Genomic DNA, 24,071 nt, shown 5'->3' on the forward strand with positions numbered 1-24,071 from the left:
CAAGCTCCACCTCACCTCCGACGGCGCCGCCTGGCGGGTCACGCGCGGGGCGGGGTCGGGTGAGGTGATCGCCGAGGCGGCCTCGACCGCGCTCCACCCAGGGACGGTGGAGGTCGGGTCGTGGAAGGTCTTCGACCGCGGCAAGGAGCTGCCAAAGTCCGCCGAGCTCGAGATGCTCTGCGACGGCCCAAACACCGAGGAGCAGCCCTTCCTGATGGAGGAGCTCGGCCGCGACTTCTTCCTGCGGGTGCACCTCACGCGCAAGGTGGTCTGGTTCGTCTGCCCCGCCACGGGCGACATCTACCACTCGGCCGCCAAGCCCGGCGGCGAGGGCGGCCGCTCCAAGCCCGGCAAGCGCTACTGCCACCTCTGCAACAAGGCAGCAGCACCTCTCCACTCCCCGCCACCACCTCTCCACTCCCCGCCCGCCGCGCCCCTCCCCCGCAGCCCGACCGGGCGGCCCTGCCTCGCGCGGCGCAGTGCTTCTCCGCCAACAACTTCCAGTCGCAGCACCTCGTCAACCTCCACCCCGAGCTGGTCGCCAAGAAGCCGCCAAAGGAGAAGAAGGAGAAGAAGCTCGCCGGGCTCGAGAAGAACATGCCCTCGCCCGCCGACCCAGAGAGAGTCAAGACGCTGATCCACGCGCTGCTCTGCCCGTCGGACGGCCCGTCCGATAGGCCCGACTACACCGCCGAGGTCGCCGCTCTCCAGGCGCGAGGTGGAGGATAGCCGGGATAGCCGAGAGAGAGCCGGGAGAGAGCCGGGAGAGAGCCGATACGCTCGCCCGGCCGCCGCCCGCCCCACCCTCGCGCCTCTCGGCCGGCGCAGGGCCTGATCAAGCGGATGGAGGCGCACGCGGCAGAGTGCCAGATCGGCGCAAACGTGCCCGGCAGCAAGAAGAAGAGCTGCGCGCAGTGCACCCGCTGGCGGCAGCTGCAGAAGCTGCGCGACCGCTTCACGCGGCAGCTGCTGCACCACGGGCCCGGCCGACCAAAGCAGCCGGAAGGGGAGGCCTCCTCCTCCTCCTCGCCGCCAAAGCTGCTCAAGCGGCAGGTGACGATGCTGCTCGAGTCGGCGGAGAATGCCGCCGACCTGGACCTCTCCCGCCTGCCGATGCTCGTCGACAAGGAGCTCTCGGCGCAGTCGCGCCGCCAGCAGGCCCCCTCCTCGCACCCCTCCTCCCGCACCCCTCCTCCCGCACCCCCCTCCTCCCCCCCCTCTTTCCCCACCCCTTTTCCACCACCCCTCTTTAGGGGCGGTTGCCCCCCCCCCCCCCCCCAGTCGCAGCCCCCCCGCCCGGCGGTCTTGCTAATGCGAGGCCACTCTCCCCACTGCGCCTCCGCGACCCGCCCCCGTGCCCCCGTGCTCGCTCAGGCCAAGGGCTGGGACGCCGGCGACGCTCCCGACGGCGACGAGGCGGCGTCGGCGGGCAAGAAGCGGAAGAAGAAGGCGGGCGAGGAGAAGGGCGGCAAGCGCTCCAAGCCGAGCGGCAAGGCGTCCGACGAGGACGAGGACGAGAGGCTGCAAGAGTTCATCACGGCCGGCGCGCGGCTTGCGCAGGTGCCCGACGTCAAGGGCGTATTGATTAACTATGAATGATTAATAATAATTAGTAACCAGTAGTTAATGAGCAGGCGCCCGACGTCAAGGGCACCGCCGCGGGCCGCCGCCTCTCCAAGCCGCCCAAGGGGAAGAGGGGGGCGGCGGCCGCCGCGGCCGGCGGCGGCGGGGCGGACGGCGAGGCTGCGGAGCCGGACCCGCTCACTGTCGGAATGCACGTGCTGGTCGACTCGCGCCGGCGGAAGAGCGACTCGCTGCCAGACATGTGGTCGCCCATCCCCGCGGCCAAGCCGCCCGCAAAGTCAAACGTGGGCGAGGTGAGCGCGGTGCACGCCGACGGCACTTGCGACGTGGCGCTCGTCTGCAACGACGCGGCCGCCGGCGGCAAGTGCGGCAGCCAGTGCCGCGCGCTGACCGGTCCGGGATCCCTCGTCAAGGGGCTCGTCCCTCCGCAGTGGCAGATCGCGTGCAGCGGCTGCTTCGGCGTCAACCTGCCGCACGCGCTCCCGAAGCTGTGGTGCCTCGGCTGCGAGCGGTTGCTCGCCGACGGCGTGCAGTTCCGCCGCGCGCCCGCAGTCGGCGACAGCGCGTACGACACGTCGCTCTGCCTGGACTGCTACGGCAAGCTCTTCTCGAAGACGCAGCGCGAGCCGCTCCTCGCGGTGCTGCAGGAGGGGGCGCCCAAGCTGCTGCAGTCCGACTTTGCGCTGCTGACCTGGAGGCCGGAGGACGAGCGCGAGCACGACGACTTTGTGCAGTGCACCGAGTGCGAGCGGTGGTACCATTTTGTGTGCGCGCACTACCCGTCGCCCGGCCAGCTGCCGCGCACTTGGCGGGTCGAGTCGGAGCTCTTCGTGTGCACCCGCTGCGATAGGGGCAGGCACGCGTCGCCGAGGCTGCTCGCGCTGCAGACGCGCCGCGCCACGGCAGAGCCTCCCTCTGCGCACGGGGGGGCCCCGGTCCCGCGGGGCGCCTCAGTGCCGGCTGCCCTCGCCCGTAGGACCTTCCCACCTGCATGCTCTCCGACGCGATGGAGGCGAGCGCCGCGGAGGCGCTCAAGGAGGCGGGCGTGTCGCTGCCGAAGCCGCTGGTGGTGCGCGTGGCTTCGCGCAAGCGGCTGCTCTTCCAGGCGCCCCCTCCCCCTTCCCAGTCCCTCCCCCTTCCCAGTCCCTCCGCTGCCCGCTCGACTCGGCCGGGCCCACGCCCCCCTCCCTCCCTCTCTCTCTCCCTCTCTCTCTCTCTCTCTCTCTCTCTCTCTCTCACTCTCACACACTCTCTCTCTCTCTCTCTCTCTCGCCCCCTCCCCTCCTCCACCGCCGCACGGCGCCCCTTGCAGGCCGTCAAGGAGCTCAAGCAGCGGTACGGCGGCGGCTACGCCACGGAGTTCCCCTACCTCTCGCAGGCGGCGGACGGCCCCTCCCCGCGGACCTCCCAGCAGCAGCCCAGCCACTCCCCTCTCCCCTGCCCCGCAGGCCATCTTCGCCTTCCAGGAGGTGGAGGGCCGCGACGTCTTCCTCTTCGCCATGTACGTGCAGGAGTACGACGCCGACTGCCCGCCCCCAAACACCAACCGCACCTACATCTCGTACGTCGACTCGGTGGGCTATCTGGCCTCCAAGCCGCAAGGCCAGCGCACCGCCGTCTACCACGCCCTCCTCCACGGCTACCTGCAGTTCGCCGCCTCGTGCGGCTTCGAGCACGCGCACATCTGGGTGGCGCCGCCCACCGCCGGCGTCGAGTACATCTTCCACGGCAGACCCGCCGACCCGCGGCCTCCGATGGCGGTGGAGGTGCTGCGCGGCTGGTACGAGAGGATGCTGCGCGGCGCCGAGGAGAAGGGGATCGTGCGCTCGTGGTCGACGCTGGAGGAGCACACCTCGGGCCTCACGTCGATGCGCGACTTCCCCCTCTTCGACGGCGACTTCTTCCCGGACAAGGTGCCCGAGATCCTCGAGCGGGCGGAGCAGTCGTCCTCCGAGCGGCGCGAGTCGCCGCGCGGCGAGAAGGGCAAGGAGAAGGGCAAGGAGAAGGGCAAGGAGAAGGGCAAGGAGAAGGGCAAGGGCAAGTCGCCAAAGATGCCGAGCTCGCCTAAGGTGCCCTCCCTGCTCCCGCGCCACAAGTCGATGGCCATCGCCGACGAGATGAAGGCAGAGGTGCACGGCGCAGCCTACTCCTTCCTCGTCGCCTCGCTCGCCACCGCCGAGGAGCCGATCCAGCCGCCTCGCGAGCCAGACATCGGCCCGCGCGAGCTGGTCGACGACCGCGAGCACTTCCACGAGATGTGCGTCTCTCGCCACTGGCAGTCGGACGAGCTCTACCGCGCGCACTGGTCGACGATGATGCTCCTCGCGGTGCTCGGCGGACCGCCCGACTGAGGCCGCGCCGCTCGGCGATGCACCAGGGCCGGGGCCTCCCTATTCGCGCATGCATGCTTCGCGCCGCGCGCGCTCGGACTCTGCACGCGGCAACCTCTATCCGGTATCCAGAACCGTTTGTGTGTGAGAGTTTTCGCGCGCGAGAGAGAGCAGCGCCCCGGCACCCGCGGCGTGCACACGCGCGGAGAGATTATTGCCTCCCTGCGCGTGTGCCGGACCTCCACACACGCAAATGTCCAGTGCAATAGCTTCCTACATTCTCGACCGGCAAATTCCTTAAGAACGGTCTTCATAGTCTGAGGGTATCCTAAAAAAGTTCGGCCGATTTGGGTCAAAACGCTAAAAGCACGGCTAGCCGTAGATTTGGGGCAAAACGACAAAAGTGGGCCCGCCCGGGGCAAAATCGGGTAAAAGTCGCGCCGCCGCAGGCGCGCGAAAATTTTGGACATTCTACTCTCCGGCGAATGCCACTAGCCCCCCCAAGCCGGCAGATCGTACCTCGGCAGCTGCAACCAAGCCAGCGGGTGAAGTGTTGTGGGAATATGCGTCCTTATGTGTCACAAACTTGTAGCGCTACATGTTTGGACACACACCGGCGGGCGCTTTCGAGGGGCGAGCGGCAGCATTTTTTTAGCCATAGTGTGCGGGAACTACTTTGCCGTTGCGGGACGATAGGGATAGCTAGTACTTGCTGCACCCGCGGCGCGCAGCGCCGAAGAAATTTTTGAAACATGCTAAAAGTTGGGCGCTCCGAGACGACCAAAGTGGTAAAAGTCGCACTCTCCCCTGACCCGATCAAAAGCGTAAAAGCACCCGAGGCTCCAGAAACCTTAACCCTCAGACTATGACGGTCTTAAACCGCGCTTAAAATATAAAAACGGTGCGCGGGAGAGCGCTCCCGAGGTCGATGGTCCGGGAGGCTCCCGGTAGACGCCGGAGGCCGGGAAGCTGGCTACAGTCAGCTAGCACGCGCCCCCTATGCGAGTATGGCTCCTGCCAGTGCACCAGACTTACATATGTGTCTTCAGAGGCGGGTTTGTGCCTAATAACGGCAGTATTGGAGTATGGAGAAAACGGCGCGGAACCCAGCGACGCATGCCGGCGACGCCGGCGAGGCCGATTTTCTTAAACGGTCTTAAAAGAGGGATCCCCTGTGCCTGCAATCTCTTAAATGGCAAGTTAAGCCCCCAAACCTCCTCGTTTCTTAAAAGGTCTTAAAATCCGGCCCTCAGAACCCTAGGGGTCCCCTAAGAACGACTCTGACTCTGAGGTCTCCTGTCATACGGCTTTATCTTCCCCCCCCGCCCGGGGCCCCCTCCTCTGGCTCTGCCCGCTCTCGCCGGGGGGGCGCGGTCCCGGTGTGGCCACACTCGAGCCATGCAGCTTCTGCTCGCAGACCCCCCTCCCCCCATCATCCTCACATTTCCCACCCCTCAGCATGCTGCGTACGCGCCCGTGCGCCCCGCGTGCGCAGTTGGACATCGCCAAGGTGCTTCTGGAGGCGGGTTCGGACATCGCCGTCATGGACCACGCGGTTAAGGGCGCCACCGCCGAGATGCTGTTCGCGAGCAACGGTTTTGGCGAGGCGTTCGAGGAGCCCATGACGATTACTGAGTGGGTGAAGATGCTTCGCGGCGAGCAGGACTGAGGGCGGCGCCGGCACGGCCGCGCCCGGCGACTGCGTGCGGCATGCCATCGTGCGCGCGCGCCCCTGGCCGCGGGCGGCCCACCCTAGAGGGCGCACCAGAGGCACACCGTGGTCCGTGCGCCGCGTGCGGAACGGGGCCCCGGCTCCGTTAGAGCCGTAGTCTGCCGTTAGTCTTGCTTAGAACGATAATTCTTTGATATCCATGGTGTTGATCAGAGACGAGAGAGAGAGATTTTTAGCAATACCAAACCACTCTAACACTCACACATCATTTGGGGCCTGGAGTTTTGAGTTTTGTTGATCAGAGGGCAGCGATTTGAGCACTTGAGCACTTGATAGGGTCGATTCCGCATGGTAGCGATTTGGAGAGATCTCGAGGAGTGCATGATCGTGCATGACATGCAATGCGCGCGAGGCTGCGTAGGCATACTCTACTCTCTAGCTAGCCTGGAGAGTGCCAGCAGCTAATCCGAGGCAGTTCGTGACGCGCATTGCGTCAGAACCGTGCACGCCGGCTGGAGGAAGGACTCTTTCCTATTGGCCGTACGATCAGGTCATCAGTCTCACATCACTGTTAGTAGAAGTCTGACACTGAATGAATGCTGGAGACTACGGCCGCGAGTTATGCTTTATGCAGGTGATCAAATTGTGCAGCCCAGGGCACGCGCACAGTCAGGGTCACCAGCACCACACTGGCACAGCGCGAAGAAGACCTCTCTCTCCTCTCTCTCCACAGCGCCGACAGGCTGTCGCAAGGCGTGATACTGAAAGCATTGCCATTGGCCGCAAGTGAGTTAGTTTTAAGGTAGTTCCATAAAAAACAAAAAACTCTAGGTAATCTCCCGAAAAAATCGGCGTGTCCCGTGACGCGGTGACCATAGAGCCGTAGAGCGGCGCACAGAGGGTGGCGCGACGATCGTGCGCGGTGCGTGACGAGGTGCGTAAGCCCCCGACGCCGCGCCGGCGAGCCGCGCGATCCGATGGGGAGACCGCCGGTCCGCCCCCACGCGCTCTCATCTCACACACATCACGCTCCGCCCTCGGGGGGCAGGTGCACCACAACGAGCGACATACCCCTAACCTGCACCCTGACGTGATCGGCGTCCGGAGGCGCTGGCGTCGTCCGCTCAGCCGCGCTGGCCTTACAGACGGGGCAAGTCATTCGCCGGTGCGAGCCGCGCTGCGTCGCAAGCCACTTCCGGATGCAGGTCTCGTGGAAGCTGTGCGAGCACGGCAGTCCCGCCGCCGCATCGCCGACGACGAGCTCCTCGAGGCAGATGGCGCACAAGTCCTCCTGCTCCTCCTCAGCTGCCTCCTCTGATGGCGCAGGAGCGCACTCGCTCGCCTCAGAAGTGGACGTCCGGCGAGCATAGGAGTACATTCGGAGGACATTGGAGGGGATCTCGATTCCTGGCTCTGCGGCCGGCCTGACAGCCTCCGCACGCTGGCGAGCATCATGCCAGCTATACGGACCGGGGCTCGCAGACCGTCCTGACGCAAGCTGGCCCTCCACTTGGTCAATCGTTCTGCCGCGCATCAACTCGCACACCTTAAGCAAGGCCGAGAGGATGAGGAAGAGTGTCGTTCCGGCGCCCATCAGCACAACCACGAAGAGGAGGATCTGCACGCTCTCCATTCGTTGACGCGGCGAGGGCGCGAGGGCGGCGGCTGGAACGCGGCGATGTCGGCGCGCTGGGCCTCGTGCTCAAGCGCGAGCACCCTCTCGTCCCGGTGCGCTAGTTCTGGATGCCCAGGCCGCCGTGGTTAGAGTGGAGTGAAGAAGAAAAACTTTTATTGTGTGTAAGGGGAGCCCAGTACCGGGGGAGCGGACCGGGGGAGGGGAGGCGTCGCGGGATGGCGGCGGAAGGGATCCGCCGGCGAGCCGGAACGCGGTGTGTGAGTGAGTATTCTTGATACGAAACCACGACGACACACACCGTACTCGCTCTCTTTTATGTCCCACCATGCAGAGCGCATCTCTCTCTCTGTTGTGCGAGGCGTGAACCGCGCCATTCGCTCTCACCTGGCAACCCTGTCTGCACGTCTCGCGCGCGCGTGAACAGGGCTCCAGGCCCCAAATGACGTGTGAGTGCTAGTTGTTTGGTATTGCTAAAAATCTCTCTCTCACACACCAGTCGACACACACACACACACACACACACACACACACACACACACGGAACGCCGGGACCGGAGGGCCCCGGGTGGGAGATGGAGTCAGCTACCGAAGGAGGTGAGAGACGAGCTGACTCGGCCTCTGCGAGTGGAGTCGGGGCATACGAGCTCGCCGTGGGGTGTAGACCCGTCGCGGCGGCAACCGGACCGTCATGATTTACGACCAGGAAGCCCACACCACCCCTGGCTCGTTGAGGAGTCTGCGGAGAGGGGGGGGGGGGGGGAGCCGAGTACGATAGAGAGACCGTGGACGCGGGCGCGATACATCGACCAGGGAGAGCTGGCCCAGCCGCTCAAAGAGGTGGTGCGGCGGTACGTTCCAACGCCGCCGCCCTCACCCGGGGAGACCCCGGCGGGGCCGCGGCCGGGGAGGCGGAAGAGGGGGAGGCGGGCTCCGCACCCGTTGCCGAACCAGCGGAAAGCGAACGGGAGGGAGGACCGAGAGGGGTCGGGGGCTCCCCCTGAGTAGGGGTGAGGAGCCCGCGCCGGGGGTCTGGAGCGGCGAGGTCGGGTAAGAGTGTGCGTCGTGTTCGAGTCTGGTGTGTATTAGCTGCGAGTAGAGGGGGCGCTCCGCCGCTAGGGGAAACTCAAGGCGCGGACTAACCCTCGGAGACCCTCGTGTTCACTTTATGGCCCCTTCCCTGCACCCCCTAAGGGTCAGGGCTTTCTTGCTCGTAGCCCGATGCCGATCATCGGCCCGCTGCGCTTCTTAGCTCCCCGGCCCTGGGTGTGAGGTTACCGACTGCACTCCAAGTGCTCCAAGTGCGGATCTTCTCCCATCCCTCCCTTGGGTTGTTTGTTTTCGTTCTTTAGATCTTCAATCTCCGTCCTCACCCTTCGCGCGTCGCAACCCGACTCCGGAAATGAGGGTGTTAGCTTTTGTTTGGTTGGTATTGCTAAACCTCTCTAGAATCGGAGACGCCACCACCCTCGCCCAGGGATCCACAATGCTGTCTTAAGGTCCGACCTGCGGGCACCGCCTGCGCTCGGCACCGGGCACACCGACTCGGTATGTAAAATGCGCCTGTGGGCGGACCCATCACAGCTCACAGCTCTACTTACAGCTCTCTAGAAGAGACCCGGGGCTGCGGCTACGGCTGCGCCTGAGGACTGCCCTTTCTAAGTCTTCCACCACTCGGCAAGATGCACGGTGAGAGGCACGTAGCACGTAGGTGTGCACTAGGTGTCACTCTGTGACGATCCCCTCACAGTCCCCCTTCTCCTCGGCTTCTACGTACTACGATACCCCTCACAGTCCTACGATACCCCTCACAGTAGTCCTACGACTTCTAGGATTGCGAGCGGGTCCCGTCACAATCGGTGCGATCACTATTTGGATTGTGATGAGACCCTCCCGGCGCGCTCACAAGCGCTCGCGGCTGGAGCGATTGGGAGCGCCCTCTGTGCGCCGGTAGGAGCAACCCTTGGATATTTGGTACGATTGTGAGCGCAGTCGCTCATAGTCCTACAAGATGTAGGATTGCGAGCTACTGCTCACAATCGGAGGCATGCTACGATTGTGAGCAGTGCTGCTCGCAACCCTAGACTTTGCTCGGATTGTGAGCGCGCTGGTAGTAGTCGTAGTTAGGAGCGGAGCTGCTCTTAGTCCTAGGAGAGATGTCCAGGATTCCGAGCGTAGGTGCTCACAATCGCACAGAGATGCTACGATTGCGAGGAGTGCTGCTCACAATCCTTCGACTTCTAGGATTGAGAGCGAAGCTGCTCACAATCCGACGCAGGCCGTCTACACAACTTCACCGACACGCACCGTCTCGTGGGTGAAAAAGGAAAACCATCTCCCACAACGATTGTCCCATGGGTTTGCGCGCGAAGGTGACGGGCAGGCAGGCCCTACCTACGTTCCTACCACGGGTCTCACAAAGCAGCACAACCCCTGGACCCAAAGGTCACTCACGCGCACCTCACAGTCGAGAACGGACAGCGACGAACGACAGTCAGAAGGCTATCGGCCCAGTCATGAATGGAGAATGCGGGCCAGAGGATAAAAAAGATTCTTACCGAGACAGAACCCAGAGATACATACGTCAAAGGGACTGCCCCCCGCCCCCACTTGCCCTGACTGCACAAGCTGCCGAGCCCAAATCACTGTGTGTGAGAGTCGTGATTTCTGGTTGGTTTTCAAAAATCTCTCTCTCTGCACAGGATAGCGTGCGTGCCCCGAAGTGCGAAGACGGCGACACACAGCGGGGGCCGCGGGGGAGGGACACGCACCAACCAACAAACTCGGAACGTCACGCAAGGAGAGGGTGCGAAGCCAAGTTTGGGGTTGCGACCAATGGGGGGGTGGGGTGGGGGCGGGGGGGGCCATGATCCCCACCCTCTCGCCCGATCTCTTCGGTTTTTGGTAGCTGGCCTCTCCCTGATCCTGCTGCCGCGGGAACCCATCGCTTGCTCCTGCGACGGTGTGTCGAATGGACGCGGTAACCAAGGCGGCTCGGAGAGCTCAGATTGCCAAGGACGTCGCCGCCGCCCGCCGCGACCAGCAGGGCGTTGCGCTGAGCAAGCTGGAGATCGTGGAGAAGCTGAATGAGCTTCCAGCCTTTGCCATTGTGGGCGCCGACAAGTCCTTCGTGCCACTCCAAGTGCAGGATGCGGCCGGTGAGACCACCGTCCATGACGTGGCGGTCATCTGGACTGAACCCCAGGAGGCGCAGGCGGCGCTTGCACAGGCTCGCGCGCAAAGGCCGGACGCCGCCATCGGCACGCTCCCGCTGGGCAAGGCTTTTGCCTTGTGCGAGGGCTGGGCCCAAGCGGCAGGCGCCTCGCGATTCAGGCTGCAGGCCCACTCGAAGGTGCGCGCGGAGCTGCGCCCGATGCTTGTGCGGCAGCTCCAGCAGCAGGGCTTACCGACGGGGCAAGTCCCATTTTTCTTCTTCGCGGCACACACCCCCGCCATGCACTGTCTTCAACCTGTCCCGACCCGCCATAGGTGTTCCCGCTTTTCCTGTGCGAGGAGCTTTCGACCGACGAGTGCATGCCGATATTCCTTTCGCGCGCCGAGATGGTGGCGACGTGGGAGGAGGCTATGCAGCGGTCTGGCGGGCGGCTCAATCCGCCCGACAAGCTCACGGTGCTCGACCTGCGCTTGCTCGTGGCGCGCATGCAGCAAGGCGGGATTCAGGACTGGTCGGTGGTCAAGTTTGTGGGTACGGACCGCGCGTACGCAATGGTCGAGGAGGGCCAGCGGCAAGAGACGGAGAGGCCGCCGCCACTGGAGTGAATAGCGGCCCACTTCCTCCCATGTTTTTTTCGCTTCTTTCAAGTTTCCATCGCGAGACGCCAGAAAAAAGAAAGAAACCAGCCACGACCCAAAGCGCAAAGGAGGGATGGGAGGAGCGAGGACGGCACGCCGCCACCACTGATGGATTTGTGAATAGTGAAAGGCGAAGAGAAAAAGGTAAAAGTGTCACCGTGAATAGGTGATATTCGACGGGGAGGGCCACGCCTCCCCGAGCCTGAAGAGGAGCCGGCGGAGGGGGGGGGCGAGCCGAGGACGATAGAGAGGCCGCGGGTGCGGGCGCGATTTGTGGTCGACCAGGGAGAGGTGGCTCGACCTCCCGAGGAGGTGCGGTGGGACGATCCAATGCCGCCGCCCTCGCCCAGGGAGTCGGGGGCGGGGTCGCCGGAGGCGGAGTCAGCGGGATCGGGCAGAGAGGACGAAACGACGGCGGGGCCGCGGCCAAAGAAGGCTAGGAGGGGAGATCGGGCCCCACAGCCGTCGCGTAACCGTCGGAAAGCGAACAGGAGGGAGGGCCGAGGGGAGGGAGGGCCCCCCTCGGAGTGGGGGTGAGGAGGCCGTGCGCGGAGCGGGGGGTTCCGAGCGGTGATGTCAGTGAGGAGTGTGTGTGTTGTCGTGCTAGTGTCTGGTGTTTAATATGCCTAGGCTGGCCGATTTTTTTCGCGGTATCCGCGGCGGGATATGGCGGGATATGGCGGGATATGGCGGGATATGGCGGGATATGGCGGGATATGGCGGGATACCGGGAGATACACGCGGATTTGATGAGATACGGAGCCCCCAAGATGTGTTCACGACAACGTCCGTCAAGCGTGAAACCGCAAATCGGACGCATTCGCGCTTCGACGGCCGCTTGTCGAGCGCTTGTCGATTCCCGTGATTCACGATATACAGAAAATTTCCGCTTGAGCAGGGACCAGGGATCCGTCGCGCTCCGCGCTCCGAGCGCGGAGAGAGGCTGGGCTGCTCGGCGTGAGGCGGGCAGGATACGGCGGGATACGGCGGGATATGGCGGGATATGGCGGGATATGGCGGGATACGGTCAGATATGGAGAGATACATCAAGATACCGCAAAAAAATCGGCCAGACTAGGCCTTTTAATAGCTCCGAGTAGAGGGGGCGTCCCGCTGCTAGGGGAAACCCGGAGCGCAGAGCTAACCCTCGGAGACCCGTGTTTACTTTACGGCCCTTGCCCTGCGAACGCGTACCCCCGGGGCTAGGGCTCTCTAGCCCGTAACCCGACACCGATCATCCGGCTCGCTGGGTGCGCTTCTTAGCTCCCCGGCCCTGGATGTGAGGTTGATAACTGCACTCCAAGTGCTGCAAGAAAGGTGTGTTGCTGCTTGCTGGCCGTCGCCCACACAACCCTTTTGCGCCTTGCCCAGTTGGGCGGCGGCGGCGTCTCTCGCTGCCTCGGTCGCTTCCTTGTTCCTACAAGCTATATCGCCGCGTCTCGCTTTTGAGCAGTCTGAGTCTCTCGCCAATTCTCGCAGCAACCTTCATGCCACCTCGCGGTCGTCCCACTCTCGTCGTTCTCTCTCCTGCCCCGTCGTCCTCTGCCTCATCGCTCTCCTCTGCCTCGTTCTGCGACGACGCCGCCGCCTGCCGATCCCTCCCAGCTCCCACTCCCTTGCTCTCGGCTTCTCCAGCCTCTCGGCGCAGCCTGCCCCGCAGCTCCCTCTCCTCGCGATTTTGGCCCCTCGAGTCTATCTGACTCCCACTCCGAATAAATAGAGCTGATATCTCCCGGAATCATGGGCGACGGCCCACCGCACGAACCCCGAGGCACTCCCGCTTCGATCAATGCGGGGTGTCATCTCTGTAACTTTCTTCAAGATCACTCTGCCGGGGGAGATCACCCTGCCGCCGCCGAAACGAGTGAAAAACAATCTTCGTCGACTTCGTACCTACATGTACCTACACCGCGGTGCGGCAAACCGCATTTCTTCTCTGCACTATAGCCTTTTGAAGAAAAAGCTCGCGCCAAACCTGTGCCTGTGTCCAGGAAGTAGACTGGGTGTGGGTACTCCCATAGGCAAGAGGAGGTCTGGAGAGGCCCACGGCAAGAGATCGCACAGAAAAAAATTTTTTCCTCTCCGGAAGCGCGCGATGCGATGAACGACTCTACGATGCACACAGCCGGTCTGACACACAGCCTGCACAGCGCGTGTTAGCCTACTCTGTTCCAGAAATGTCCGCGGAGCTGATACTGCGCTCCAAGGAGCTGTTTGCGCGGGTCTTCCAGGAGCCAGCCAACGTTATCGTCTGTGCGCCCGGGCGCGTCAACTTGATCGGCGAGCACACCGACTATAATGAAGGGTGCGTGCGCTTGTGCTCGCTCCGCGTGCGTGCGCGCGCGCGCGCTCTCACTTCCCACCCACCGCAGCGTCGCGTCCGCTGCGCGCACATGCTGGGCGTGCAGTGCGTGCACCGCGTCAGCCTCACACGGCGTGATGCTCCTCCGCCGCCACGCAGCTTCGCGATGCCCTTCTGCATTGGCAAGTACACGGTGATTGCGGCGCGACGGAGGACGGGCGCCACATGTCGCATCACGTCGGCGGGTGTGCCGGGCGCCATCTCCACCTTCCCCGGCGACTCCTCCCTCAGCCCCGGGCCAGAGGGCGACTGGACGAACTATGTGCGCGGCGTCGTCTTCGGAATGCTGCCGATGCTGCCCGGAGGGTCGTGCGCCTTCGACGCGGCCGTCGTCTCCGACGTGCCGCTCGGCAGCGGCCTCTCCTCCTCCGCCTCGCTCGAGGTTGCCACCGCGACGCTGCTCGAGAGCATCTACCGGCTCGGGGCAGACCCTAAGGGGAAGGCGCTCGTCTGCCAAAAGGCGAGCACCGCGCGCAGCTCGCGAGAAAGACACGCCCCGTGGGCGAGCCTCCCGCGCCGGCCGCGCCGCTCTCAGGCCGAGCAGACCTTCTGCAACTCGCCGTGCGGCATCACGGACCAGTTCGTCTGTGCGTGCGGAGAGGCTGGTCCGCCGCCACCCCACCGCCACCCGCGCCACCCCCCTCTCCAGCCGCAGCCCTCGGCTCTCGGCCCGCGGCGTCGGCGCGCGGGGGCGTCAGGCTCGGCCGGGCACCGTAGGCCACGCGCTTCTCATCGACTGCCGCCCTCCGTACGCCACCGAGTCGGTGCCGCTCTCTGACCCGAGGATCGCACTCGTGGTGTCGCCCGCGCGGCTCGAGCGGCGCCTCGGTGTGAGCGGCGCCTCGTCAGCGCTGCCCGTGCCTGCACAGGTGGCCGACTCGAACGTCAAGCCACAGCTCTCCGGCTCCGAGTACCCCGACCGCGTGCAGCAGTGCAAAGACGCGTGCGCCGCGATGCAGGCTGACGACGCCCCTCCCTCCTCCGCCTCCCGCCTCCCCTCCTCCCTCCTCCTCTCGCCTCCCGCCTCCCGCCTCCGCCCCGCCCCCTGACGCGGGTGGCCCTCTCCTCCGCAGGCCGCCGGCCACTCCGAGGTGCGCCACTTGCGCGACGCGACTCTGTCCATGCTCGAGACCGTCGCTCGCTCGCACGCGCTGCCCGAGGCGACGGTGAGGCGGGCGCGGCACGGCGCGCTGCGGCCGGGCGACGGTGGCGTGGCGGCGGCGAGAGACTCCCACCCTGCCCCGCGTCGTCGCGTCAGGAATCTCCGAGGACCAGCGCACGCTGCAGGCCAAGGAGGCGCTCAAGGCCTGCGACTACGCGCAGGTGGGCCGGCTGATGTTCGCGTCGCACGCCTCGCTTCGCGACGACTACCGGGTCTCCTCGCCGGAGCTCGACGCGCTGGTCGAGATCGCGCGCGGCGTGCCGGGCGTGCACGGCTCGCGCCTGACGGGCGGCGGCTTTGGAGGCTGCACCGTCACGCTGCTCAGCCGCTCTGCGGTCCCCGCGCTGCTCGCTGCCTTCGAGGCCGAGTACCCGAAGCGAGCGGGCGGCCGCACCGCGTCCGTCTTTGTGGTGCGGCCGGCGGCGGGCGCGATGCTGCTGCAGCAGGGGGCCGGCGCCGAGCCCCTCGCGGGGGCACCGCTCAGTCCGCAGCTGAGCGGCGTCGCAAAGGTGACTGCCGCCCTCGTGCTCAGCGCCGTCGCCGCCGCCGTGATTGCGAGCAAGCGGCAGAGGTAGAGGTAGGAAGAACCCTCCTCCGCTCCCCGCGGCTCGTCAGCTTGCGAATTTTCGATTTCCTCCTCTTCAGCTTCTTCTCGATCCTGCGAAGCGAGAGATATCCTTCCTCTCTCTCCCGCGATGGAGAGCGGGGTGTACAATATCCCCAACTCTTACTTTCCGAATCCTGGGGACCCCGCCGAATCTCCGCAAGTAGTGCATCTCCGGTTTGGGCGCTGGCTCTTTGCTCTCTGTGGCGTCTCTTCCGCACTGCGATATTCTTCAGCGGGTAACACAGTTAGTCAGACGGATATAGTCACACCCACGCTCCACACAACCAGTCAAAAAGGCTCCGGCTCAGGTCAGAGGGCCCAGCGATTGGGTGTAAACAAACATCCCCGAGAGCCGAGTGGCTTCAAACCAAAAAGGGTGTGAATAGAGCTGTCTTGATGGTGACCCCCATTGGTGCTGAGGACGCGAAGCCACCTCAAACACTCTTTGTTGAAGCCGCGAGTTTTTCTAGTTTTCATTAGCTGTGAATAGTTTTGAGCCTGGTAGAGCCCGGCTGGCATGTTCAATCGTCGGGTGGCGAGCTGTGCATGCAGACGTCTCGTCGCCGTGGCCGACGCATGGCTGGTCCGACGTGTGGAGGAGTTTGACCTGGTTATACGCCATTTAGTGGCGGCGCTGCTTTAGAGGAAGCGGCAGCGTGGGAAGCAAAGCAAATGGAGGCGGCGGCGCGGCGCGGCATGCCAAGGAGCTCGGCTGCTGGCGGAGGTTGAGCGGCTAAGTGCAGCAAGGGCCAAGGGCAAGAAGGGCACGAAGAAGAAGAATGTCGGGGTTGGCGGTACGGGCGCCGCTAGGCGCTAGGCTCAACGAGGAGATGCTGTGCAGTTAGAGAGCTCGTAGCGAGCTCGATTTTGATGAGAATTTGATGAGAAAAATATCTCAATCGATTTTGAGCAAAAAACGCCAAACACGAAAAATCGGCGCCTGGTGCGCGTGCGGCGGCGCGGGCCAGCCTCCGGCGGCGCCTGCGGCGGGCCGCTGGGGCTCCCGCCCCAGACCTTGTTTACACCCGAGCTATGCCCCACGACCTGAGCCGGAGCCCAAACTGCTCACAACACTCACCTACTGACGTTAGAACTGCCGTATCTCGTATGCGTCCTGAGACACATCCACTAGCGAACTAGACACTGGGATGCTTGGATCCGCCTCATCCGATCGCGCCTTTGGCTAGCTCCCTGCACTCGCGGGCTCCTCCGGACTCCGACCGTCTCCGCCGAGCCTCTCGAGGCGCAGCCCGAGGAGCCGCGAGTAGGCGGCGAGCCGGGGCGCCTGCTGGTGCGTCGCCAGACTCACCACCGTGCCCGGCTTGCCCTGCCGACCGCACCGGCCGGCGAGGTGGAGGTAGCCCGCCGGGGTGGCCGGCGGCGCAGGCAGCAGCACGTACCCCACGTCGAGGTCGAGTCCGCGGCCGTGCCGCTCGCTCGCCACGTAAAGGGGCACGCCACGCCACTCCGCCGGCAGGGACGGCATCGCACCCTCCCCCTCCCCCGCCTCCTCGCCCGCCGCACAAATCGGTCCCTCCGCCGCGCCGGCCGCCCCGTCCGCCTCCCCTCCCCGCCCTCCCTCGAGGGGCAGCGTGCGCACTCCCGTCATGCCGAGCCGGCGCAGCGCCTCGGCCGTCTTTGCGACGCCCACCGACCGCTCGGCAAAGAGAATCGCCGCCGCCGCAGGCCGCTGCTGCGCCACGGCGGCGAGGAGCGCTCGCAACGGCGGCTCGGCGCTCGCGGCCCCACGGCCCCGCACTGCGCCGTCCGAGCCGCCGCCCTCCTCGCTCGCCGCGGGAGGCGGCGGCGGCGGCGGCGGCCGCCACAGCACGTAGCTGTGCCGAATGGCGGCGGGGACACGGCGGTCGAGGGAGGGAGCGCCGCCGGGGAGGTGTGCGTGGCCCGCGCCTGCCACCTCGCCTGCCGCCTTGCCTGCCGCCTTGCCTGCCGCCTTGCCGCCTCCCGGCTCGATGAGAGGCACCGCCGCGTCGACTGCGGCTGGCACGCGCGAGAGCGAGCTGGTCGGCGCGCGCCCAGACCCGCCGACCAGCGGCTGCAGCTGCCTGCGGAGAGTGCGCGAGGCGGACGCCGACGCGGCGACGAGCTGCACCGCCTATCGAGACGGCTCCGCGACGCCTCACGCACGGCTCCGCCCCTCGGCGGTGCGGGGAGCTGCCCGTGCCTCCGGCTCCCAAGGCGCCTCGCGCAGCAGCAGCTCGGTCGGCGAGGGCGGCGTCGCGCGGCGCTCGGCGGCTCGCTCACGCGCGGTGAGGGGCGCCTCGCGCCCGCGCCGCGCGGCGGCGGCGACGGCGAGCGCGTCCGAGCCGAGCAGCTGGTCAGCCTCGTCGAGGACCACCACCCGCACCGACGAGCGGAGCGCCGCAGCGGCCGCAGAGTGGCGCGCAGAGGCGCGCGCCGGGGCCGCCTCGCCCGCCGCGCCCCGCCCGCCCCGCCCGCCCCGCCCGCGCCCGCGCCCGCGCCAACCGCGGCCGCCGCGGCCGCGGCCGCGCGGGCCGCCGCCCGGCCCTCGCGGCAACCGCGCCGTCGGATCGGCGCCGGAAGCGGCAGCCTCGGCGGCGGCGGCGGCGGCGAAGAGGGCACGCAGCGTGTGGGGCGTGCCGGCAAGGAGGGGCGAGCCGTCGAGCTGCGCGAGGAGCGCGTCGCCCTCCGCCGCATCGCCCTCGCCCTCCGCGACCGGCTGCACCACCCGAAGCGCCGGCTGCGCCGCTCCGCCGCCACTGCTCGCCTCCGCCGGCCAGAGCAGCTCGACTGAGCGGCCGAGCTGCGAAGCGAGCTCGAGGCTCGGGCAGACGACGAGCGCGCAGTAGGCGTCGCCCCGGCGGAGGCGGCTCAGGAGCGGAAGGACGAAGGCGAGCGTCTTGCCCGCGCCCGTCTGCGCCGAGAGGAGCCCGTTGGAGCCGCGCGAGAGCGGACCGAAGGCGGCAGACTGGATGGCGGTCGGCGCCTGTAGGCCGGCGCCGACGAGGCGCTGGCGCAAGACCGGGCCGACGGAGCAGTCGCCCCACATCACGCCGCCGGCCAAGCCTGCGGACGACGCCGCCGGAGATGCGGCGGCGGCCGGCGGCGGCGGCTGTGGCGGCGGCTGCCGCGCTGACGTAGCGTGGCAGTCCGCAAGGAGGCGCTCGGCCGCCGCCTCGAGCTCCGCCTGCGCGAGGCCCGGGAAGCACACGCTCGGATCGATGGAGACTGGCTCGTAGAGCGCGTCCGCCGCGCGCTCTGCCCGCGACGCGCGGGAGCCACGCCGCTTGCGCCGCGCCGCCGGGTCGGCCGCGGCGCGGCGCGCGTACCAGTCGCGGTTGAGGGCGCGACGTGATGCGGCCGGGCGAGAGGGCAAGGCGGAGGTGGCTGAGAACAGGACGAGCAGAAGCAAAGAGTGCCTCAACACGAAGCGCACGGCCATGTGTTTCTCGGGTGGGATAGAAGATTTCTTTTTTATCTTAAAGAAAAGAAACAACAGCGCGAGAGAAAGGCGCCTACTCGCGCGGACGCCCCTCACGTAAACGCACAACCCCGGGCCCCGAAATCGCACAACAAAAACAACCCCGCCCCTCTTTCTCACGGGTTTAGAATGCTCCTCATCCCCTCCCGCGCCTCCTCGCCTCGGATGATGGCCGCGCCCGACCTGCGCCTGCCCGACTCCGAGTGGCGCGCGCGGCTCTCCGCGCGCGAGTACGAGGTTCTGCGGCGCGAGGGCACCGAGCCAGCCTGGTCGCACGAGTTCAACGCGCTCGAGGAGGAGGGCGTCTTCACCTGCGCGGCGTGCGCGACGCCCCTCTTCCGCAGCCAAGAGAAGTTCGACTCGGGCTCGGGCTGGCCCTCGTTTTGGGCGCCGGCTGGCGACGACGCCGTCATTACGAGCGTCGACTTCAAGCTGGGCCTGCCCCGCACGGAGGTGCGCTGCGCCGCGTGCGACGGGCACCTCGGCCACGTCTTCTCCGACGGCCCGCGCCCGACGGGGCGGCGGTACTGCATGAATGGCGTGGCGATGCGCTTCTCGGCCGCCGCCGCGGCGCCAGAGCTGGCGGCGGCGGCGGCCGAGGCGGCCGAGGGCTCCGCATCCTCGCGCGCCAGCCTCGCCGCGGTGCTTCCGGAGCTCGTCCTCGCGTCGCTCCTCGTCGCGGGCGAGCTGGTGCGCTTCGGCCTCTCCTCGGGCGGGCTGACGCCGCCGCAAGCCGCGTGGGCCGCCTCTGCGACCAGAGCGCTGCCGCCCGGCGGCGGCCCGGTGGGGGCGGTGCTGCTGGTCGCCGGCTGCGCCGCGCTCGCCGACAAGGTCTCGCTGCTGCGCGGCGAGGGGCCGGCCGGGGCGGCGGCCGCGGGCGAGGAGACGGCGGCGAGCGAGGGAAAGGGCCGGAGTACGCCGCCGCAGATGTGTGCAGCCGAGCCGGGAGGTGGCGGCGGCGGCGGAGGCGGCGGCGGAGGCGGCGGCGCGTTTGACTTTGCGAGGCTGGGCGACGCGTTTGAGGGCGCCAGGGTTCTCGAGATGCGCAAGCGGGGCAGCGCCGAGGGGCAGCGGCGGCGGCTCGCGACGCCGCGGCAGGTGCTGGCGAACGCGGTCGAGAGCGGGCCTCAGGGCGCGCGCGCCCCACACTAGCGCGGCGCCTCGGCGTGCGCTGCTCCACTGCGCGTGCCCCCGGCCCACACGCCGCCCGCGCCGCCCGCGTCAGGCGCGCTCATCCTGCTCTTCCTACTGCTCACGCTGGCCGACGTGGCCTTCAACTTGAGCCGGCAGTTCGTCTGCGTCTTCGCGGAGCTCTGCGAGCCCGCGCAGCTGGAGCTGCCACCGACGCCGTAAACACAGTGATTCCTGTGAAGTTTTCGATGTATCACAGTAGGGGGTGTTGTCGCCGAAAAAGGAAAGAAAGAAAGAAAGAAAACGCACGCGCTGCGCGGTCGTGGGGAGGTCTCTTTGCTCCTCCCCATGAGCATGCTCACCGCCCTGCTTCTCCCGGCCGCCTCCTACGTCCTTCAGCGCGCAGGCCCGCCGCTCCTGCGGTCCCCCCCCGTCCGGGGTTTTGCGGCGGCGCGCGGTGCTCGGCCGGCGATGGCCGAGGCTGCAGAGGAGAAGCGGGCGACAGCCGACGTCATTCCGGGGATGGTGGCGATGGAGGCGTCTCCGGCCACCGTGCGCGCGCCCGGCTGCCCGTCGTGCGAGGTGGAGTGGGTCGCCAAGTCCAAGGACGTCGAGGGGACCGAGGCGGAGCGGCTGGCGGCGCTACGCGGCTCCGACATGGCGGCCTACATCGGTGAGATCTGGGAGTACGGGCAGCACATGAACGACACGCAGCGGCAGGAGCTGGCGCTGACGCCCGACATGGAGTGCCGCCGCTTCGTCATCGACGCCTCCACGCCGCCGACGCCGCTGATGGAGGCGGTCTACAACGCGACGATGGTGCGCGTGCCGTACGAGCAGGCCTGCTACGTCTGCGGGCCGGAGCAGGCGATGCTGCTGCGCACGCTGGTGGCGATCGCGCGGCCGCGGCAGGCGCTCGACATCGGCTGCTTCACCGGCTACGCCTCCTCCGCCATCGTCGACGCGCTGCCTCGCTCCGCGCAGCTGACTTGCCTCGAGGTTGAGCCGACATGGACCGGGCTCGCGTCAGAGCTGCTCGAGGGGAGGGCGGCGAGCTTCGAGACGGGGCCGGCGATCGAGACGCTGCGCCGGTTCGAGGAGGAGGGCCGCCGCTTCGACTTCGTCTCGCTCGACGCCGACAAGCCGATGCACGGGGAGTACTACAACGCGTCGCTGCGCCTGCTGCGGCCTGGCGGCGTGCTGGTCATGTTCGGCATGCTTCTCTTCCCGACGGTGGAGGACCAGCAGGCGATGGAGGCGCTGCACGAGGTGCTGCCAAACGACACGTGCGCCCTCCCCCGCCCGCCCCTCTCCCGCCCCCGCACTCAGCCCACCCTCCCACCCCCGCCCCCCTCGCCCCTCCCGCTGCGTGCAGGCGCGTCTCGACGGCGCAGCTGCCCGTCGGGTGCGGCATCCAGCTGATCGTCAAGACGGAGGAGGTGGACCCCGCCGCCCCGCCACTGCACTACGCCTCGCAGCGGGCCGACGGGTCCGTCGGCGGCCTCGCCTCCCAGCCTCCTGCCGATGGCGACGCGGCGCAGCTCGAGCGGACGAGGCGCGTGATCCTGCAGCTGAGAGAGCCGAGAGGGCCGAGAGGACCGAAAGCGCAGCTCGAGCGGACGAGGCGTGTGGGGTGGAGCCGGAGAGCAGAGCCGCGCAGAGAGCGGAGCCCCGCTACGCGCGGAGCCCCTCGGCAGGGAGGAGCCCCTTCTGGCATACCCCCCCCCCCCCCTGTCCTTCCCCTCTCCCCTCGCCCCTGCAGGTTCGAGCTCGAGTGTCAATTATTAATTAACTTCTGGTTAACCCCTGCAGGTTCGAGCTCGAGCTCGAGCTCGCCGCCATCGACCGCCTCGTCCAGGCCGACGGCGTGCCGCTCGGAGGCGCCGCCGCCACCGGCCCCGGCACAGAGGCGCTCTCCTCGGCTGGTCTCGTCGCGCTCGCCGCGGCGCGCCGCCAGGCCGCCGAGCCGCCCGCCGAGGAGGCGCAGCCGTGAGTGCTGAGGCGCTGCCACGGCGGCGGGACGCGGCCAGGAGGGCGCATCGGATCGAGGGCTCCGTTGCGAGCGGAGAGGCTGCCGTGTCAGAGGTCTATAAGCATTGTGGCTCTCCTTTATCGTAGCGAGGACCTGGGTCAGGCTGGTCTCTCTAGTGAGTAGTGTCGTGCATATTGCCAAAGCCCAATCCCGGTGATTGCAAAGAAAGATAAAGAACGCAAGGCGCTGACAAGGTTCAACGTCATACGTCAAGGGATAAGGCCCCAGAAAAAGCAAAACAACTCGCAGTCGGCAGCAGGGTTGTTGCACGAGTATATACCGCAGCTTGTACACTCTGTACCCAGCCCCTTGGAGTGTGAAGGCTTCGTAGCCCTGCGGTCTACTGAAGATCCGCAGGACTGGAGCGAAAAAAAGCAAGCGAGTGCTCTGTACCCAGATAAACATACGGCAATTATCACGCGGATGAGAGCGCGGGCGGCTCCTCCGCTGGCGGCGCGGGCGGTGCGCGAGAGGTTTCGTACAAGCGGACGAGAGACGGGAGCGTCGCCGGAGCGTGCGTGAGAGGGCAGCGCCCGTGGCGCCGCACCGCGCGGGTGATGCACTTTGCGCAAAAGACGTAGCCGGAGGGCGCGGCGGTGGGCTGCTCCATCGGCGACATGGCGCACTCGCCGCACGCGCCGGGCAGCGGCGGACGCTTGCCCGGCGCGAGCGGGGGCGGGGGCGGCGGCGGCGGCAGGAGCGGCGCGGCGAGCGGCGGCGCATCGTCTGACTGGTGCAGCCAGCCGAGCAGGCGGTAGCCGAAGGCGGAGAGGAGGAGCAGCTGCCGCGCGTGCTGCAGCGGCAGCTCGAGCAACCGAGCCCCGATCTCGCGCCGCGAGCCTCGGAACGCGCCTCCGCCTCCGCAGCCTCCGCCGCCGTCCGCCGCGGCGGGCGCCGCGGCGGGCGCCGCGGCGGGCAGCAGGCGGTAGCGGAGGAGTCGCTCGGCGAGCGAGGCGTGCGGGGAGCGGCGCGAGAGGAAGAGCAGCAGCTGCCTGCGGCGAGGGAGGAGCAGCCCGCTGAGGACCTCGCGCCGCCAGGCGGCGAGCCGCGTCCTGCGTGAGCGGCGGGCGGCGGGCGGAGGCGCGCCAGAGGTGCAGCACGTCGAGACCGGCGCAGACGGCGCGGTACGCGAGCGACAGGGCGCGCCGCCGCCGACCCGCCCCGCCGCCGCTTGGCCCGCCGCCGGCATCTCCGCCGTCGCCGCCGCCGCCCCTTCCCTCGCCGTCCCGCTCGTCGGCGAGTGCGTCGGCGGAGAGGAGTGGGTCCAGCTTGGCGCGCAGATAGAGAGGCGCCACCTGAGAGGCGCGGCGCCTCGCCTTGTCGAGGATCTGACTCGGGCGGGTGGCGGCAGGGAGGAAGGCGCACCAGGACGAGCACCTCGAGCAGCAGCCGGCGAGGGCCTCGCACCGCGGCGAACCGATCCGCCAGGGCATCCAACGGAGACCAGCCGGCGCGTCGGGCGCTCCTCACGCCGCCCCGCTGCATGAAGTAAAAGTGCTCCGAGAAGGAGGCGCCGTGGCGCAGCAACGAGTGCGCCTCAAGTGCGCAGCTGAGCGCAGCAAAAAGCTCCTCGCGCAGCGAATGGACTCGGAGCAGCAGCCAAGGGTGCCGCTGGGCGGCAACCTGCGGACGGCGGTGGCGGGATCACGGCACGATGAGGAGTTCTCCGGATACACACACACACACACCGCCAGGACGTACTCAAAGGCGGAGCGCAGGGCCGGCATGAGCCGTTCGTGAGCGAGAACCTCTAGGACGGGCCCGCCGGCGGAGCTGCTGCTGCCGGGAACGGTGGCCATGTCTGCGTCGCCGCTGACAGTTTTCGACCTCGTGCAGGGCCAGTCGTCGTCGGCAGCGTCAGAAGGGCCGGGACTTTGGGTTCGGGCTCCTTGCCGTCAAGGGGCGTTGTCGCCGTATTGTGTCTTGTGGGCTTGCTCGGAAGCCTCAATTCGCGCACACCTTGCAAGCCACGAGTGCGCGAGTGCGTGTTTAGGCCACTCAAGCAGGCGACGCCGAGCACGGAGCACCGCACGCAACGCATCTCGCTGGGGCGCCACCTATCGCCCCGACTGATTGGCAGCATCAACGCCGACCCCATGACGGTCCACCAACCCCATGAGACAGGCAGTTGCGCCCTGATCTCGGTCCAAGACGGCCAACGCCGTGTCCGGCACCTGCTCCGCTGCCAGCGCGGCTTCACGGGGATGCCCCCCCCGGACACGTGCTGATGTGTTGGTCGTTTGTGGTTCCCAGAAGACTACTCTAGTGAGATTTGCAGAGAGAAC

General features: G+C 67.2%; 8 protein-coding genes across 8 annotated transcripts; 5 read left to right on the plus strand and 3 right to left on the minus strand.

The window, feature by feature from the left end:
* Positions 1-3,650: 3,650 nt before the first annotated feature.
* EMIHUDRAFT_353495 (hypothetical protein) lies at positions 3,651-4,148 on the plus strand. Its single transcript, XM_005780907.1, has one exon. It carries the CDS (start codon positions 3,684-3,686, stop codon positions 3,933-3,935), a length of 252 nt encoding a protein of 83 aa, XP_005780964.1. The 5' UTR covers positions 3,651-3,683; the 3' UTR covers positions 3,936-4,148.
* A 2,462-nt stretch (positions 4,149-6,610) lies between these two features.
* On the minus strand, positions 6,611-7,219 carry EMIHUDRAFT_204449 (hypothetical protein; the record flags this gene model as incomplete). Its single annotated transcript, XM_005780908.1, has 1 exon — positions 6,611-7,219. The coding sequence occupies one exon, from the start codon at positions 7,217-7,219 to the stop codon at positions 6,611-6,613; it is 609 nt and encodes a 202-aa protein (XP_005780965.1).
* Positions 7,220-10,190: 2,971 nt separating this feature from the next.
* Positions 10,191-10,999, plus strand: EMIHUDRAFT_100000 (hypothetical protein; the record flags this gene model as incomplete). The annotated part of the gene is made up of 2 exons (XM_005780909.1): positions 10,191-10,571; positions 10,709-10,999. The coding sequence occupies 2 exons, from the start codon at positions 10,191-10,193 to the stop codon at positions 10,997-10,999; spliced, it is 672 nt and encodes a 223-aa protein (XP_005780966.1).
* Positions 11,000-13,130: 2,131 nt separating this feature from the next.
* On the plus strand, positions 13,131-15,314 carry EMIHUDRAFT_463135 (hypothetical protein). Its single transcript, XM_005780910.1, has 7 exons — positions 13,131-13,337; positions 13,494-13,854; positions 13,930-13,999; positions 14,112-14,191; positions 14,264-14,353; positions 14,468-14,600; positions 14,653-15,314. The coding sequence occupies exons 1-7, from the start codon at positions 13,210-13,212 to the stop codon at positions 15,129-15,131; spliced, it is 1,341 nt and encodes a 446-aa protein (XP_005780967.1). The 5' UTR covers positions 13,131-13,209; the 3' UTR covers positions 15,132-15,314.
* A 460-nt stretch (positions 15,315-15,774) lies between these two features.
* Positions 15,775-18,561, minus strand: EMIHUDRAFT_450022 (hypothetical protein; the record flags this gene model as incomplete). Its single annotated transcript, XM_005780911.1, has 5 exons — positions 17,859-18,561; positions 17,079-17,276; positions 16,764-16,943; positions 16,385-16,628; positions 15,775-15,896 (listed from the first exon to the last, which is right to left on the minus strand). The coding sequence occupies exons 1-5, from the start codon at positions 18,189-18,191 to the stop codon at positions 15,775-15,777; spliced, it is 1,077 nt and encodes a 358-aa protein (XP_005780968.1). The 5' UTR covers positions 18,192-18,561.
* A 230-nt stretch (positions 18,562-18,791) lies between these two features.
* EMIHUDRAFT_64218 (hypothetical protein) lies at positions 18,792-19,187 on the plus strand (the record flags this gene model as incomplete). Its single annotated transcript, XM_005780912.1, has 1 exon — positions 18,792-19,187. A coding segment is annotated over one exon (396 nt), but the record flags the coding sequence as incomplete, so codon positions are not given.
* Positions 19,188-20,102: 915 nt separating this feature from the next.
* EMIHUDRAFT_100004 (O-methyltransferase) lies at positions 20,103-21,747 on the plus strand (the record flags this gene model as incomplete). Its single annotated transcript, XM_005780913.1, has 3 exons — positions 20,103-21,040; positions 21,130-21,243; positions 21,567-21,747. 3 exons carry the CDS (start codon positions 20,103-20,105, stop codon positions 21,745-21,747), a joined length of 1,233 nt encoding a protein of 410 aa, XP_005780970.1.
* Positions 21,748-22,201: 454 nt separating this feature from the next.
* Positions 22,202-23,884, minus strand: EMIHUDRAFT_204455 (hypothetical protein; the record flags this gene model as incomplete). The annotated part of the gene is made up of 4 exons (XM_005780914.1): positions 22,202-22,411; positions 23,152-23,409; positions 23,484-23,613; positions 23,844-23,884. 4 exons carry the CDS (start codon positions 23,882-23,884, stop codon positions 22,202-22,204), a joined length of 639 nt encoding a protein of 212 aa, XP_005780971.1.
* Between the last annotated feature and the right edge of the window lie 187 nt (positions 23,885-24,071).

This window comes from Emiliania huxleyi, assembly GCF_000372725.1.
Source record: "Emiliania huxleyi CCMP1516 chromosome Unknown EMIHUscaffold_21, whole genome shotgun sequence".
NCBI classification, from domain to species: Eukaryota; Haptophyta; order Isochrysidales; family Noelaerhabdaceae; genus Emiliania; species Emiliania huxleyi.